At 39.0% G+C, this 17,903-nt stretch overlaps 1 protein-coding gene across 2 annotated transcripts in view; it reads right to left on the bottom strand.

The window, feature by feature from the left end:
* LOC123874960 (homeobox protein Nkx-2.4-like) overlaps positions 1-17,903 on the bottom strand; it is a 64,707-nt gene that overhangs the window by 44,189 nt on the left and 2,615 nt on the right. For both annotated transcript variants that reach the window (XM_045920558.1, XM_045920559.1), the window contains exon 2: positions 12,273-12,472. In XM_045920558.1, coding sequence (XP_045776514.1) covers positions 12,273-12,472 — 200 coding nt within the window. The remainder of the gene's footprint in view (positions 1-12,272; positions 12,473-17,903) is intronic.

Here is a 17,903-nt window from a genome sequence, read left to right as displayed (position 1 = left end):
TTCACAAAAATGGGTGTTTAGCATTTTTTATTTATTTATTACGGGCAAGCGCTTGACCATAATCACACCTGATGGAAAGTGATGATGTGGCCTAAAATGGGACGCATTTACGAGTACATATAAGATGCCTATTCACTCTTGTTTTAAAGATACCCGGATTGTAAATGGTAGGAAACACAGATCGCCGAAGAGTATTCCAAACCTTAGCCATGCGTATGAGGAATGATGACGCAAAACGTTTCGTGCGTGTAGATGGAATGTCGACGACGTGGTAAAATGGTGAAGGTATCTAAGATATTCTATACAGTAGAATGGTTAATAATAGATCAAAAGGTCAGCGAAGGAGTCCCTAAAAGAAGTTTTTATTAAGGACTCCTTAGCTGACTGACTATGGTAAATTTAATGTTGTAAATAATTACTTATATATTATTATTTAATATTGGATAAGAAAGCTAGATAAAGGGATAGTTTATATAAGGAATTTTTGTTTTGAATTTTAACAAGTAAACCTAAATTAAAATTTATTACGTCCCCGACAAGTGAAGGTTACAGTAACTAGAAAAGAACTTTCAAACGGATGAACCGTTTTTCTTGGATTATAGCTAAGAAAACTCTCGATCAAGCCACCTTTCAAACGAAAAATTAGTTTAGGAGCTACGATGCCACAGACAGATACACAGATACGCACGTCAAACTTATAAACACCCCAATTTTTGGGTCGGGGGTAAAAAAAAGGAATTTTCGAGCTAAACGGTAACTCTTCTATACGGTTTCTCTACTAGCTGTGCTACTAGCGAGGCGTGCAATAATAATATTATTTAGAAGAATGCTGCGGCTCGTTTTCCGATCAAGCGCGCGAGATAGCGGCGCGTTGATGTTCAGCTCCGGGGGGCGATCGTAACACAATACGGCTATTATTGCCACTGTTTATTCACGCACAATTTGCCGCCGAGTTTATTTAGCCGGAGACGCGTTAGATATGTTGAGTGATGATTTTAATCAAAATACATAAAAGGAAAAGGTGACTGACTAACTGACTGATCTATCAAAGCACAGCTTAAAAACTACTTACTTGGCGGAGCGCGGGCTGAAAATTGGCATGCAGATAGCTAAAATTTTTGAATTTGTTTTTGGTGTAGTTCACGCGGACTAAGTCGCGGGCATAAACTAACACTAATATTATTGTTGTATAAAGTCACCATTATTGTCGTGTAAAGTCACTTAAGCAGAATGTTATATATTGTCTATTGTCTGTGTCATTATTGTCTGTGGTCTCTTTCTTGAAACAAAACAATTATAAAGGCGAAAGTTTTTGTGTATGTGTGTATGTTTGTTACTCCTTCACGCAAAAACTACTTTTTTTACTACGGATTTGGCTGAAATTAGGAATGGAGGTAGCTAATATCCTGGATTAGCACTAGGCTACTTTTTATCCCGAAAAATCAAAGAGTTCCCACGGGATTTCGGAAAACCTAAACCCACACGGACGAAGTCGCGGGCATCAGCTAATTTTTAATATGATTAGAAAAACGTTTTGTTATTAAGTGGCACAAAAACTATTATCGCGATGAACCTAACTACTTAAGTACCAACCTAACTATTTATAATTGATCCGCCCCAGCTTCTCGTGTATTTTTGAAAATCTTGAAAGAATTTGCATACAAAATCTCAAATTACTAGACTCAGCGGTTCATGTCTGCTCCGGGGGGCGATCGTAACACAATACTGCTATTATATTGCCAATGTTTATTCACGCACAATTTGCCGCCGAGTTTATTTAGTGCTGGCTACATTGACGACGTGGGGAGACGGGGACGCATTAGATGCGCTCCTTGATGATTTTAATTTTTAATACGACTGAAAACGTTTTGTTTTTAATGGCAGAAAAGCTGACACTATTATATCTGTACATTGACTCACACTAGCTTTGATCTGAATAGATAGAGATGTGATAGAGTTTCTGTAATCTGAAAGAATCTAGGTGCATGCAAACTCTGTGACGGAATAAAAAAAAAAACAAAAAGCAGACATTTTATAATACTATAAAGACAGGAATTTCTCTATTTAACCGTAAATCATTTAGAATTAAAAAAAAACGGAATGCATTACATTAGGCATGGAGCGTCAAATGTAACCGCAAACAATTTCGCGGCGCGCCGGACTGAGCCCCAATGTTGCCACACTAAAGAAAGATAAACTGCGGGCGTCTGCCGCTGACATGTCCACTCGGCTCGCATTAGGCGCGCCTACATGGAACTAAGTGTGGCACAAGTATTTTTTCCCTGAGGCAATTTTAATTTCAGGCCAGCTGACCGGCGAGTAGCTCACGCTTTGATGTATGGCAACACTCGACGATGCAGTCCGATTAATGAAAAAAATGTTGACTTTTGCCTATCCATATCTACACCCAGCACTATTCATCTTATAAATGCGAAAGTGTGTTAACTTGTTGGTTTGTCCTTCAATCACGTCGCAACGTAGCCACGGATCGACGTGATTTTTTGCATGGGTATAGGTTCAAGATCTGGAGAGTGAGAAAGGCTAAGTACTTTTTATCCCGCAAAATTAAAGAGTTTTCATAGGATTTTGAAAAACCTAAATCCACGCGGACGAAGTCGTGGGCATCAGCTAGTAGGTATATAAAATAAAAGGAAAACGTGACTGAGTAACTGTCAATCAACGCACAACTCAAACTACTGGACAGAGTTGGCTGAAACTTGACCGGGCCACACTCTGAAGTTGAACCACCGATCTTCTGGATTTCAGTCCAGTTGGTTTATATTATCGTACTCACTCCTAGTATAGGCTTTACGCTTATTTGGAGAGGAAAGGGGAATATTAGTCATGATTAACATTAGTATTCTTTTCTTTAATGTGATTTTTAACCCCCGACCCAAAAAGAGGGGTATTATAAGTTTGACGTGTGTATCTGTCTGTGGCATCGTAGCTCCTAAAGTAATGAACCGATTTTAATTCAGTTTTTTTTTAAAGTGGCTTGATGCAGAGTGTTCTTAGCTATAATCCAAGAAAATCGGTTCAGCCGTTTGAAAGTTATCAGCTCTATTCTAGTTACTGTAACCTTCACTTGTTATTAATTTTTAAGTTACAAACCTCACTAGAAAAGCAGAAGTGCAAAATAAAAATTTGAATTTCGAATCTATAAATTAATTTCCCGAGGTGTCATGAAATCCGATACGATACAAGAATCACATTCGCAACGTCTCGAGTGGTGAGCGGCATCGGCGTAGGTACCTACAGTATTTATCTAAATACACACATTTCACCTTGCATCGCTTTACCGTAGAATAATTTTACCGGAGCCTTCGACTAGGGCTACCACCACACATCGGGAATATAAAATTCTGAGATTACTTTTTACCCGACTGCGGCAAAGCCAATGTTATGATTTTAGCAGTCTATGTATTTACCTATGTATGTGTGTGTGCATGTTTGTATCCAGATTCTGTGTATACCAAACGACAGATAAACAATTTTACTATAATATTTCAGCGTTAATTAAGACGATCGCAGTCGGGTTTTAGTTTTCAACTTTTTTTTTTTTCAACTTTTTAACTTTTTTTTTAAAATTCTATTAGAATATTTGCGATATCATAGATGTCCAGTGTATCTATTTACCATTAAAATGGTGTGCGATAGGTAGCAATTTACAATTATTTTAGTTACATTTTTAATTGCCTTTACACAAGTTTAAAAAATCTATTAAAATATGCTCCTGAAAAAAGCATATAATACAACCACAATACAACTAAAAATTATATTATATAATATTATAAAGGAGAAAGTTTGTGTGTATGTATGTATGTGCGTGTGTATGTTAGCTACTCTTTCACACAAAAACTACTTAGCACATAGGCTACTTTTCATCCCGGAAAATCAAGGAATTTCCACGGGATTTTGAAAAACCTAAATCCATGCGGACGAAGTCGCGGACATCAGCTAGCTAGAATGATAAAAGAGCGTGCATTTGACCTGCAGCTCGCTCCAGCAATGCAAGGGACTTCAATTACGTTTTCAATTATACCTACATGTCATAATATTGTATATCAAATAAGTATTTGAAAAGTGCAACCGCCGATTTTCTGCTGGTTCTTCTCGGTAGGAAAGGCATTCCGAACCCGTGATATACAACATTTGACGATTCAAAAGTACTTGCAAAAGTTTAATTGAATAAAAAATTATTTATTTATTTTTGTTTATCTTGTTGTTCTTATCTCAAACTAAATGAATTTCTTTGGAACTGAGGTATCGCTTTGCAGTCGGTAGCCCTGCCGTCAACTGCATCGACCTCCTGTTATTTGCGGACGTGGGACCTCTTATTTACCCAGCCAAGACTCTAGTGGTGGACAAACATAGAGCCGATCGTTTGGAATTGCTTATTTTGTCTCTGCCTACACAGTACCACTGACGACTCCCTTTTACCAGGTACGATCTCAGGGGGTAGCGGACTATGCTTTCTACAGGGTGATCACTTTTGGGAGAGGTCAAGGATAATTGAAACTATCGGTAGAGACCTGATTTACACAGAATGTGTAGGTATTTCTATTGCCGCTATCTACCTATAATGTTGCGAGTTAACATCAATACCCAACCTTGTACCCAACAATGCCATAATTAGCTCGATAATAATAATCAACGCGTTAAGACTGAGTGGCCACACGTCAATTGAATTGGGGATATAATCGTCTAACGCCAAACGGCATTCTGAATACCGTTGTAGGTCGATCGTGGCTACATCTACGTTTTACGGGAAACGCCGTTCAACATCGCGTTGTTGGCCGTTAATGTGGCTGGAACATAGCAATAAATACTAAAAATTTCAAAATTGCCGCCATGAAAAATAAAAAAAATTCAAAGTGTTATATCTTGGACGATGGTGCGTGGAACCCTTCCTGTGCGAATCCGACTCGCACTTGGCTGGTTTTTTTAGACACAGTATATTGCCATCGCAGCAGAATGTTTGGCAAAGAATGAATGAATGGTAAATGTTAAGCGAGTTGATTGTGCAAAGGAAGCAGATAGACAAACACACTAAAGTTAGCATTTATAATATTTCATTTTTTCATACTTGAAAGAAAGAAAGAAAACTTTTTTTATTAGGTCACTGTAAAACTACAATGTATCTTAAAACTAATCGAGTTATACTACATAATATTATACTTATGAGCTAAAATGTACTAAAATGAATGTGTCACATGTGACCAAACATAGACCTATGTTTCCCACTCAGCATAATGCTGCAGCAAGCTGCAGCGCTGGTTTTCAGTAGGAGCCTAAAAAAAAAGTGAGGTCACGGACCATGAGATACTATACTTGATACATTTTTTCAGGGTAGATAGCTGTAAGGGCATTTATTATAAGGTTTTTCAGTTCAAATAGTATCTTGGCTTCAACTCCCCCTGAATTACACCCTGTATACTGCCCAGTGCCCATGCTATGTCCTTCTCAATATTTTTGTAGTGTGTCGTAATAATTCGGTGCACGGTACCGGAGAGCTTGTTTTTTGTCCGACACGTACAATCCACCGTTTAATCTCTTCAAGTACCTACTGAGAGGAGTGGAAGCAAATTACTCGTGTGTTTTTGTATCTCATTAACCTATGCCTTATGAGCTTCTGAAGTTGTGTTGCACGGCTTACACCTCGTTTATCATTGTCTAGTTTTGACACTTCTACGAATATTCTAATTGATTTTAATTTAACGTATTTCTTACCATTTCAGTAGTTATACGGTTACTTATTACGGTTTAAGAGATAGAGACCTGTCTTATTGCTTTGTTTTGTTTTTAAATACGCAAGAAACAGAAAGGATTAATACGGAATACCTTTGCCTCAATTTCCCCCGAATTACACCCTGTATACTTCCCAGTGCCCATGCTATGTCCTTCTCAATATTTTTGTAGTGTTTCGTAATAATTCGGCACACGGTACCGGAGAGCTTGTTTTTTGTCCGACACGTACAATCCACCGTTTAATCTCTTCAAGTACCTACTGAGATGAGTGGAAGCAAATTACTCGTGTGTTTTTGTATCTCATTAAACTATGCCTTATTAGCTTCTGTTTAGAAGTTTTGTTACACCTCGCTTATCTTTGTCTAGTTTTTACACTTCTTCGCATATCTAATTGATTTTAATGTGTTTTTAATATCTCATTAAGTAGGTAGTTACGGCATCTCGTCTATATTATTTCTTTGTTTTGTTTTTACACGCAAATATCAGTAAGGATCACTTACTAAGTGGGTAGATGATAATGAGTAGGTACCTAAGTATTTTTACAATGAAAAATACCTAGTTATGAAATTATAGGTAGGTATTACCTTCTTGAGATAGCCTAGAGGCTTTTTGCCACTTTAGGTAATTTTTGGCAATTTAAAATATCACTTGCTTTAATGGTGAAGGAAAATATCGTGAGTGAACCTGCATGCTTGAGAGTTCTCCTTAGTGTTCTCAAAGGTGTGTTCCGTCTGCCAATTCCTAATGACCTAAACCTTTCTCATTCTGAGAGGAAACCCGTGATCAGTAGTGGGCCGGTGATTGGTTTTTAGGACTAACTTTTATGCTGATTTTACCTAGTGTAGAAGATTCTTTAAATGCTTATTTTTTTACCTATCTAAAAGCTCTTAAATTGGTTCTTGTGAATTGCAGAAATTGTTTTGTTATTTTGTTATAGTCTGATAATAATTTGATCGCTTGTCACAACTAGTTTATGATGTACCTAGTCTGAAGACAAACGAACGTTGATTGATAAAATTAAATAGTTCCTCAGTAATTATTATTCGATAGTGTACGATAAATAGGGAAGCAATCAAACATTTTCTCGCATATGCACATCATAATGGTGTTTATAAGCGCGGTGCTTGAACTTAAAGATGTTATTGTTTGCCCGACGGCCATTGACGGCTTGTCGAGAACCGTTTGTTAGCGAGGCTGGTTGTTTCGACAAGACGTCCGTAGACGTCCTGTACCTGGTACAAGTTTGCATACTATCTCGAATCATCATAATCAACCCATCGCCGGTCCACTACAGAGCACGAGTCTATTCTCAGAATAAGAAGGGTTCAAGCCATAGTCTGCCACGCTGGCCAAATGTGGCTTTGAGAACATTACGGAGAACTCTCAGGCATGCAGGTTTCCTCATGATGTTTTCTTTCACCGTTAAAGCAAACATTTATGATTTAATTGCTTAAAACGTACAAAACTCCGAAAAGTTTTAAAAGTGATACCTATCTAAGAATTTTTGAAAATGAACAAGAACTAGCCCCACAGTTTCCCCTATTTATTTAAATACTGAAGAGCATAGCATTTTGATTTCTGTAGTTAATCCAAATAAATTAAATATTAATCCAGCCATGCATGCACCTGCATGGATACAAATCAATTAATGCCGGATTTATGTAGTCGGCCGTCAGACGTCAGTCACGGCTCGTTTCCCGCCTAATTTCCAGCCGCCATCTTTGTTTTCATCTCAAGTGGACGTTATTAGGGACGTTTACATAAAGTAATTACACAGTCTTTTAATTTGATATTATTAATATTATAATCCATAACTAGTCCATACTACTCACATATATACCTATTAATTATTAGATATAAACGCGAAAGAGTGTCTGTCTGTCTGCTAGCTTTTCACGACGTTTTGATAAAATTTAGTACCTACAGAGAAAGCTTGCAACCCGGAGAAAGACATAGGCTACTTTTTACTCTGGAAAATCAAAGAGTTCCCATGAAATTTTAGGAAACCTAAATCTACGCTGACGATGCCATGGCCATCACCTATCCGGTACAGAGATACTCGTAGGTTGCATCCCGGAAACAGATATAGGCTACTTTTCATCCCGGAAAATCGAAGAATTCCCACAAAGTTATTTAGAACCTAAATTCACGCGGTTCAAGTCGTAGGCATAATTTAGAAAAAACCAGAGGATGCCCCCGCGGATTTCGGTTTTTTTAATCCCGTAGGAACTCTTTGATTTTCCGGGATATAAAGGAGCCTATGTCCTTCCCCGGGATGTATCCCATGTCTGTACCAAATTTCAATAAAATCGGTTCAGCAGTTGGACCGTAAAAACGTAGCAGACAGACAGACAGACACACTTTCGCATTTATAATATTAGTATGGATGGATGAAATAAAAATCCATCGTCCCTTCTATCGTCCCTTTAGTCTGAGTAGTCCTATTTGAACTTTCTCCGCAACTACCTACTCGGTTTTCAACTACAGTTTTGGAATTGGAATCAAGTTCCCGAGTTCTTCGATTTGTATTGTCTATAGTGGAGTGGTTGACGGGTCAGCGCCATCTTGAATCGAGTGCACTTTCGGAATTAGTTGGCAAGCGAATAATCGATTTCGGTATAGCGGTTGAATAGTAATTGAATGTCGTAATAGAACCCGCTCAGTAGAGCATTTTTGTATGGAAGATACATAATTTAATCTAAATGGAAAAGCTCTCTGACTGATCTATCAATGCGCAGTCTAAGCCTCTTGGATTAGTAACTTGAAATTTTAAACTGGGCATAGGGTATCTTTAATCACGAAACTATGAAAGGATTTTTGGCAGTTCCATCAGGTTAATTCAAATTCAAAGTAGGTAGGTATTTTTATTCAAATAAACTTTTACAAGTGCTTTTGAACGTCAAAATAATCTACCACTGGTTCGGAATGCCGTTCCTACCGAGAAGAACCAGCAAGACAAGTTAAATAGGAAACAAAAGTTTATTATGAAAGTTTTCAAGTTATAAGTACTTAGATATAGGTATCGATGAAAATTAGTATTTGGTATCTACCGAGGGGTTTTGGTTAAATGCGAAGAAATACGTGTTTTTGGAAATTTCACCTCAAAGGGGGTTAGATTGGGGATGAAAGTTTGTATGACATTCCGTTATTTTTCAAGTTAGTTAGGTAGGTATCTGAATAAAAATTAATTTAAACGGCCTTAAATTAAAACGCCGATAACTGCGAAAAGTAAGAGGCGCGTTCCCGCGAGGCGAACCCCGAAACCCTGGCTACGAGGCCGATGCCTTCACTCTCACGCAGACTCACTAGGCCACACTTCGCTCCAATTCTCCTCCCCCAAAAATATCAATTTTACTTTCGAGAATGGCCGTTCCTCTGAAAATCGATACAATTTTGAGCCTCGATAACTCAACGGTTGAGGAGCGGACTGAATTCCGAAAGGTCGGTGGTTCAAACCCTACCCGTTGCACTATTGTCGTACACACTCCTGGCTAGTAGCTCCTCCGTAGCTTTACGCTTAATTGGAGGGGAAAGGGGAATATTAGTAATGATTAGCTTGGCTAATATTCTTAAAAAAAAACTTCAGAATGTCACATCTCACAAGGCATCTTTACCCAGTCGTGAGGGTATCGGTTTCATCGTAGCGTGTAACATAAGCCGCGCCGGGAGCGGCGGCTTGTCGTGCAGGTGTGTTTGTGTTGAGGACATGCCGCATTGTTTACACACACGTAACGTAAAATCGTCGGATTTGAGACTACTGTACGAGACAATACCTAGGATATATTATTATACCTACCTACTTTTGTCAAAAACTTTTTGTCTTAACTCTACTGGTAAACTGTTATGTCAAAAGTACGGTTCACTCATTTTAAAGTAAGGTCTAAAATCGTACTTTTGACATATTTAAAATTGCGCGTGAGAAGTATTTTTTACGCATTATACCTACGTACCTATTGATTTATGGCGTTAAGCCCCCTGTTGTTGAAGCAATAAAAGAGGCAGTTTAAATTGTCTCGAATTGCAAGATTAGAGTCGAAGAGTCAACACCATTAGCTCGTCTCGCTGGAAGCTGCGTGAGCAACACGCGTGCCCGCGCGCCGTCGTCGGCGGCTCTTACTTAGTAACCTTACACTAACCGACAACTATACGCATAGACTTCTTACTAAGTATACGTGAAAGAAAAAAATTACGTCAAAAACCGAAGAAAAGAGGCGGACGTGAACCGCATAGCCGGATAACCATCCTCACATAAACTTTCACAGTTTAAAGAGGATGGCTATCTGTGTTTATAATTAACTAAGTTCGAGTAGATGATTGAAATGAAATGAAGAGAGAAAATAAAAGTTCTCCATGATGTTCTCAAAGGTGTCAAGTTTGGCAGTCGCACTGTGCCTTTAAACCCTTTTGTGAAATAAAGTACCTAGAATTCCTGTAGGTACATAGTAGGTACCAGAGTGTAGCTTATAACAAGACTTAACTCTAATCTGTAGCTACATGTACTTAGTTGATTAAACAGATAACTGTAACTAAGGTATAATTAGGTAGGTAGGTATCATCTTTCAGTAAGGCACAGTAGGCGAGTGTGGCAGCGTGTTGTGAGGCGGCCGCGATGCGCGCGCATGTATCGACTGTCCGCCATTTTGGACGAGTGGGGCTATTACGCGCTATTTGTCGGTGAAGCCTTATTTAACGTGGTTACAAATTATTCTATCATCGTCCAGTTTTTTTGTGAAATGATTTTTTTGACTGAAAACTAAGATTTCGATGGGGATCTAAAAGGCAAAACTGACTAACTGATAGAGAAATTCGGGTTCAGAGACTTTACCCTTTTCCCTACAGAGAAAGGAAATGTACTTAGATTAATTTAGATACGTAGGTACCTACAACAGAATTTAAAAAAACTTAAGTCATAAGTATGAATGAAGTCTATTAGGCAGAAGAAAATAAGTTAGTAGGTAGGTAAGTTAGTAGAGTCGAAATCTAATCCATGATAAAGGCGGCCCTTTGTATAGATAGGCCTATTTTAATGTAGAGAAATAATTAATGTAAACAAACCGTTACAAACATTTGAATCAAACCTATTCATGAAAGTGGTTTATGTAGAAGGGCTATATACCTCGCTACGGTAATAAAGATCTAAACAATATTAAGTTGTTTTTTTTCAATTGAAAATACTTTACCTATAAAACTAATAATGTAAAACTAGTAAACAGTAAGTATTTTTCATAGCTAAAAGATAACCCTGAAAGAACTAAGAATTATTCCGTTGAAGTAATTACACTGGAAAACTACTTAGACGGTCTTTCTAGTTTGCTACGCGAGCGCTACGAAGTTAGGTTATCGTAGCACTAAGTAAGAAGTTAGACGCGTTATCACAGTTCATCGTCATTTTTTTTCTTCAACACTTACATTTAGTTAATATTACAGGACGTGTTCCTAATTCGCTAGTGTAAAACATACATACGTCGGAGCACGAAAGTAATCGTAACTATTATAAGTAGTAGGTGATAAACATGCCGGCGACTCACTGGCTGGTGGTTGGAGGCTGGATACCAGCCTGTCACAGGTAATTATGTCACAGGTCGGCGGACGCGTGGCCATAGCCCTCCACGAGCCTGACATATTATAACGGCATGGGGGTCAGAACATTAACCTACTAGTTGTCTACATACTCTGCCAAAATCCTACTCTTTTTTTTTTAATTCTCTATAGGTAAGCGCTTGACCACAATCACACCTGATGGAAAGTGATGATGTGGTCTAAGATGGGACGCGTTTACCTAGAAGGTGCCTATTCACTCTTGTTTTAAAGATACCCGGATTGTAATTGGTAGGAAACACTGATCGCGGAAGAGTATTCCAAACCTTAGCCATGCGTATAAGGTCTCACTTACAAACTTGCGTTCTTGCTACGCGAGCGCTAGCAACGGGGTTAATTCGCGGGTTCATAGTCGTAGCCGTACTATGACGCGTGTCGTACCTACTCGTACGTTAATAGGGAAAAATCGCCGGGGCACGAAAAGATCTAGAGAGTAGGTAGTAATAATCATATCGGTAACTCACTGGTACACCTAGGTGTCTCTTTCTATGAGGTCCTACCTATAGAAAGGTTGACTCAATTTATAAATAAATATTTTTCTTTCTTTTTAGCCCTATTTAGGCATGACGTACGTTAAAAGGGCAAAATAGAGGTGCAGCGATCCGCCGCGCCGGCGCGCAACCGTGGTCCTGCACGGGTGCGCCGCCATAAAGCAGTACGGCTTTCAAAACAAGCCTTCAGGCTCAAAATGTAAGAACCTACTAGTAACATATTCCGCCGAAAACCTATCCACTTTCAAACCTACGTTCTTTCTACGCCACCGTTACGTAATGTGGCTAATTCACCGGTTCATAGTCGTAGCCGTACTAGACGCGTGACGTACTCGTACGCTAATAGGGCAAATCCGACGTACTCGTACGTTGATTGGGCATACCGCCGAGGCACCAAAGTTTTAGAAGGTAATAATAATCATGCCGGCGACTCACTGGCAAACCTGGGGTCGTTGGAGGCGGGGTACCAGCCGGCGCCGCGCATGTCGCCGTAGTGCGGCAGGTCGGCGGGCGCGCAGCCGTAGCCCTGCACGGGCGCGCCGCCGTACAGCGGCACGGCGTACGGGTTGGCCGCCATGCCGCACGACGCCGCCGGCCCGAGGGGCGAGTTTATACTGCTCCCGGACGAGTTGGACCTGGAATGGATGACATGAGTTAGAACACTGTTGGCGTCACCTAAAAACATCTCTGAACGATACTGGCGGGATGTATCTGCGCATTTGTAACAGCCGTGGTAGCCTAGCTAGGGGTTAAGACGACTGCCTCACATTGGGGAGATCAGGGGTTCAATCCAAGGCTCTTTTCGGAGCGATTTCCGTTTAAAGAAATTAAACATCACATGCTTTAACGGTGAATAAAAACATCGTCAGCAAAGCTGATGCCTGAGAGTCCTCCATAATGCTTTACACATTTTTACCAGCGGATAAAAAAAAGGTGTGTGAAGTCTACCAGCCCACACTTGGCCAGTCAGGTGGACTATTGCCAAACCCTTTTCATTCCGAGAGGAGATCCGTGCTCAGTAGTGGGCTGGTAATGGGTTGATCATGATGATAGTAAGACTGAACGAGTATAGATAGTATCCATCTCAGTACTTACATAATATTATTATTTATTACCTATAACTGAACTTATTATCTAAGTGGGAACGCTAAAATATTTTTTCATCAACATAAATAGAGTCATAGTCCAAGGACTGATCGCAGATGGAAGAGATATGAAGAGGAAAAAAAAAACATAAATAGAGGCGGTCGGCGATGATAACTAAGTATTTTTAATGTAGCCTTTAAAAATAAAACTTAAGTAAAAATAGGTAGGTAAGAGCTACCTACATATCCTAGATCTATCTTCGGGATCTCGGTACAAATTGCATCAAAATCGGTTAAGCGGATGTGCCGTGAAAAGGTAACAAATAAGTAGGCACACTTTAACATTTATGATAGTACTTAAGTAGTACCTAGGTATTGATGTAGACGGAACATTATTTAGGTATACCTAATACCTATAGGTATCTAGATAGGTACCTATAGTGCGCGACAGGTTGAGATGGCAACCGGGGTGGGGACGCCACACACACCCGCATAGCCGCAGTGGGTGAGCGCGGGTGTCCCCCGCCTCATACCCCGATCGCCATCTCAACCTGACGCGTACTATCTATATTGTAACATTATGCTTATTTCAATAGAGAAGTTGATTTATTTAACTGGAAACGAAAAAATATTTTTCAACATGGCCGTCGACGATGATAATTTTATTTTTAATGTAGCCTTTTGAATAGGCTTGACCCAAATCTGCCACACGCAGTTTACCGTTACCCATTACCGCTGTCAGAGTGTCATGGCGCCAGTCACTAGCGAACAAAGCGCGGCTTATCTGCCTAATCCCTGTTTACACAATTTAATCTTCTACTACCCTAACAGACTCAATGTAAAGGCTCTTTCGCACGGATGAGAACAAATCGGTGCGGTTAAAGGCCGATTCATACCAATTGCGTGTGCAGCAAGTACACGTGGCACGTGCGTAGTGACGCGTATAAACCCCTAAACGCGCGTACGCACTAGAACTGAACTGCAGCTGCATTGCACGAGACTGCACTACGCGGCACATCGCGACAGAATATTATTTCTATCATTTTGTATGGAGCATATCGCACTAAAGCGGCGCTGCACAGCGCTTCAGCACCTGTTGCCGCGCGTCGCGGCTGGAGAGAATATGGGCAGCGAGCCTGCCGTTGCGCGCAGTGCCGCTGCAGCTCAGTTCGAGTGCGTTGGCACCTTTACACACCGGGTTACGCGTCCACGATTTACGCAAGCGGTGTGCCATGTTTCATACAGTTCCATACATTACAACGCAATGGTACGCGCTACGTCTACGCTTACGCAGCCTGTGTGACAGAGCTGTTAATGTGGCGATTTTATGAAACGAATTTTTTCACGTGTCACGTGTACGCAATTGGTGTGAATTGGCCTTTAACGGTTTTCCTAACGCCTGTGCGAATGAGCTTTAAAACCTATTTAATTCAAGTAAAACAATTTCTAAAGTTGTACACGATTTTAGACTTTACACATTACTGAATAGAAATTGCCATTAAAATAGCCTGAAGATACATGGGAAAGACCCTACGCCCGCGCTGTTTGACTTGACAAATTGAATTTTGACAGGGCGGGAAATTTAGACTAGGCCATTTTAATTGGGGATAATTTAATTTAAAATTAGAACTTCGGTTGTTTTCTTTCAATTCACTTGACAACGTTTTGTTAGTTTGATTAATAATAATTAATTAAAGTGTGGTAGGTATGAGCTCAAAATAAGAATTTAAGGGGTTAATCATTTGCGGTAGGTAAACGTGGTAGATTACAAGTGTAAATTAAAAATTTATAACACCCCCGACAAGTGAAGTAACTAGAAAAGAGCTGATAACTTTCAAACGGCTGAACCGATTTTCTTGGATTACAAGCTAAGAACACTCTCGATCAAGCCACCTTTCATACAAATAAAAACTAAATTTAAATCAGTTCATTAGTTTAGGAGCTACGATGCCACAGACAGATACACAGATACACCGATACACATGTCAAACTTATAACACCCCTCATTTTGGGTCGGGGGTTAATAATATAAGAATCTACCTGAACACTTACAAAACGAAAATGTCATCCAAATCATTTTAACGAGGCAGATTCTAATGGCCAGACTAATACCTATTGGTTATCTACTCGTGTGCTAATAATATGCTGACTGAGGTAACTGCCAGACCTCCGATCATCCGTGGTCTCCACGAGACGTGAAGGTCCTTTGTATTATAATTTTTATATAAGTATTTATAGTATTTTTGTAAATAAAGACCTTAGATAACATTTTATTAAAAAAATTATTATACAATTTCTATTAATTTTCCTGCCTACAATTTTTTTAGATTAAAAGTCAAAAGTCAGAAGTCAAAATCATTTATTCAAAGTAGGTACAATTGTACCTACTTCTTTAATGGTCGAAATTGTTAAAGTATGATAAAGTGGTGATAATTAATTACGTAACTTAAAACTAAAGCTACGGGGGTTCCAAACGCGCCCAAGTCTGAGAGTCTGATTTCAAAGTTTTGCTACGATGGCTGTAATGGATTGATCATGATGACTGTTAGAAGGCTTCAAGCACTAAGGGGTCTGAATTCAAATTCAAATTCAAAATATTTTTATTCAATTAGACTTTTACAAGTTCTTTTGAATCGTCAAAAGCATCTACCACTGGTTCGGAATGCCTTTCCTACCGAGAAGAACCAGCAAGAAACTCGGCGGTTGCTCTTTTCAAAGATTTGATATACAATATTATGCCATGTATAAAAGCAATTGAAGTCCTGCGCATTGCTGGAGCGAATTGCAGGTCAAATCCACGCTTTTTTATCATTTACATAATCTTCGATAGTATAATATGCTTTTCTCAGGAGCATATTTTTAATAGATTTTTTTAACCTGTGTAAAGGCAAGTCCAAAATTGGCTGAGGAATTTTGTTATAAAAGATTATACCCATTCCCACAAATGACTTTTGGACCTTCCTGAGGCGGAGCGTAGGAGTCGCAAGCCTGTTACGGTGTCTAGTCAGCCTGTTGTGTAGATCGCCAACTCTCTTGTAACTAAGAATATTTTGTCTTACAAAAATTATGTTGTTGTAAATATATTGAGAGGCTACGGTAAGGATACCTATTTCCTTAAATTTTTCTCGAAGTGAATCGCGTGGTTTTAAGTTATAAATTGCGCGTATTGCCCTTTTTTGTAATACAAAAATGAGCCCTGAGACATTTTGAGAACTGATAACTAGACAAATTTTGTTCCTAACACTTTAGCCTGTACTATTAGATATTAGGTGTAATAACTATGCGCAATTATTTCACCAGCATACCCAATACTGGTATTTTTTATTTATCCATCGTGTTGACATGGCGTACACAGTGGACAGGCGTGAGTCCACGACCACTCGGCGGCGCATGTCAACACTCCGACACATGTCGTGTTATGCAAAACTACTTAAACGTGTCTTCCTACTACTAACTGCTTCACTGTTTGAACTGACTCGGTGGCTGCGGATCTTGAGGTCCGGGGTTCGACTCCTGGGTCAGGCGAAAGATAAACTAGGGAGTGTGGTCAAATCAGAAATGAGGAGAACCAGACTAACCGACATAGACTAAAATCTTGGATAAAAGCTTTCTTGCAATGATATTCTCACCTTATATTAGATTTCAACGCCATCAAGATCAGTCTTAACAAAGGTAAGTATTTGTAGAAATTTTTAGTTTGATAATTTTTAGGTTCCGTAACTACCCGAAGGTTGCCAAAGTTGCCTATTACTAAGCCTCCGCTGTCCATACTTACTTCTGTCCTTCCGTCCATCTGTCTGTCTGTCTGTATACCTAAATAGGTAGCTGTATACTTTGTAGGTTTGTAACTATAACTACATAAAAGAGTTTGAGTTTAAAAAGTCGAGTCTATGTGTCTACCTAAGCACGTGCTAAGTTCCTAGTAGTTCCAGTACATTACCTATAAGGGTTGACCAGGCATTCACCGAATTCAAAATTCAAATTCAAAATATTTTTATTCAATTAGACTTTTACAAGTACTTTTGAATCGTCAAGATCCTCTACCATGTGATGTGATTAAGCACGCGGGTCGTGTTCGATCCGACGGCAGTCGTACCTAGACCTACCTACCATAGTTCCGCACATTCACACTAACCCAAATGTTTTTTTTTATCGCGAATATAGATTTTTTTAAATCTATCTAACTATCTAATACACTACAGGGGCAATTATTTGCTGTCACAGAATGCCGTATCTGCCAGCCAGCTGATTTGCCAAACTTATGAAAAAATTCGCCGAACACAAAACACAGAACAGCAATAAACTCAAAGGAGTCTTGGACTGTTGTAATAAAATGATGTGATGTTTTGTATAGGTAGAGGGTTTTTATTCTAAGAGGTAGAGGTAGTTTATGGGGCTATCTGAATTCATTAAAAAAGAAAATAATTAAAAAAAAATAGATTTTCCGAAACTGTAACATAATTAATTACTAATGTCACGCTGTATGGAAGGCACAAGGCGTAAATGACAAATATTTTTCAATTTTTTCACAAAATAATAGAGTAGATACTTAAGTAATTTCTGCGGGAATAAAAATTGAAAAAACTTGGGTGCGTTTGGAACTCTCGTAGCTTTAGTTTTAAGTTTACGTAATTAGGTAATTATCACCACTTTCTTTCAAATCTAGAAAATCGGAAAAACAAAAGGTGTGCAATAGTAGTGTAGTAGTTTGTGACTCATCGTCACAGTAGGTACCTATTTTGAATAGGTAAATGATTTTGATTTTGATTATTCTCTATAATAATGAATTCTAGCCCCATAAACTACCACTATAAAAAACATCACATCGTTTTATTACTACAGTCCAAGACCCTATTGATACGGTACAGTTAGAGATTAGTCATGATAGGCAAAATTAAAGATGTAATTACCTAAAAATACCTATTTAAAATAGGTAGATAGACCGTTGGTAGGTACTATTTTTTATTCCATATTTTAAGAG

Source organism: Maniola jurtina, chromosome 19 (genome assembly GCF_905333055.1).
Source record: "Maniola jurtina chromosome 19, ilManJurt1.1, whole genome shotgun sequence".
Taxonomy (NCBI): Eukaryota; Metazoa; Arthropoda; class Insecta; order Lepidoptera; family Nymphalidae; genus Maniola; species Maniola jurtina.
The sequence above is the reverse complement of the archived record's forward strand: the minus strand, read 5'-3'. Positions and strand labels throughout refer to the sequence as shown.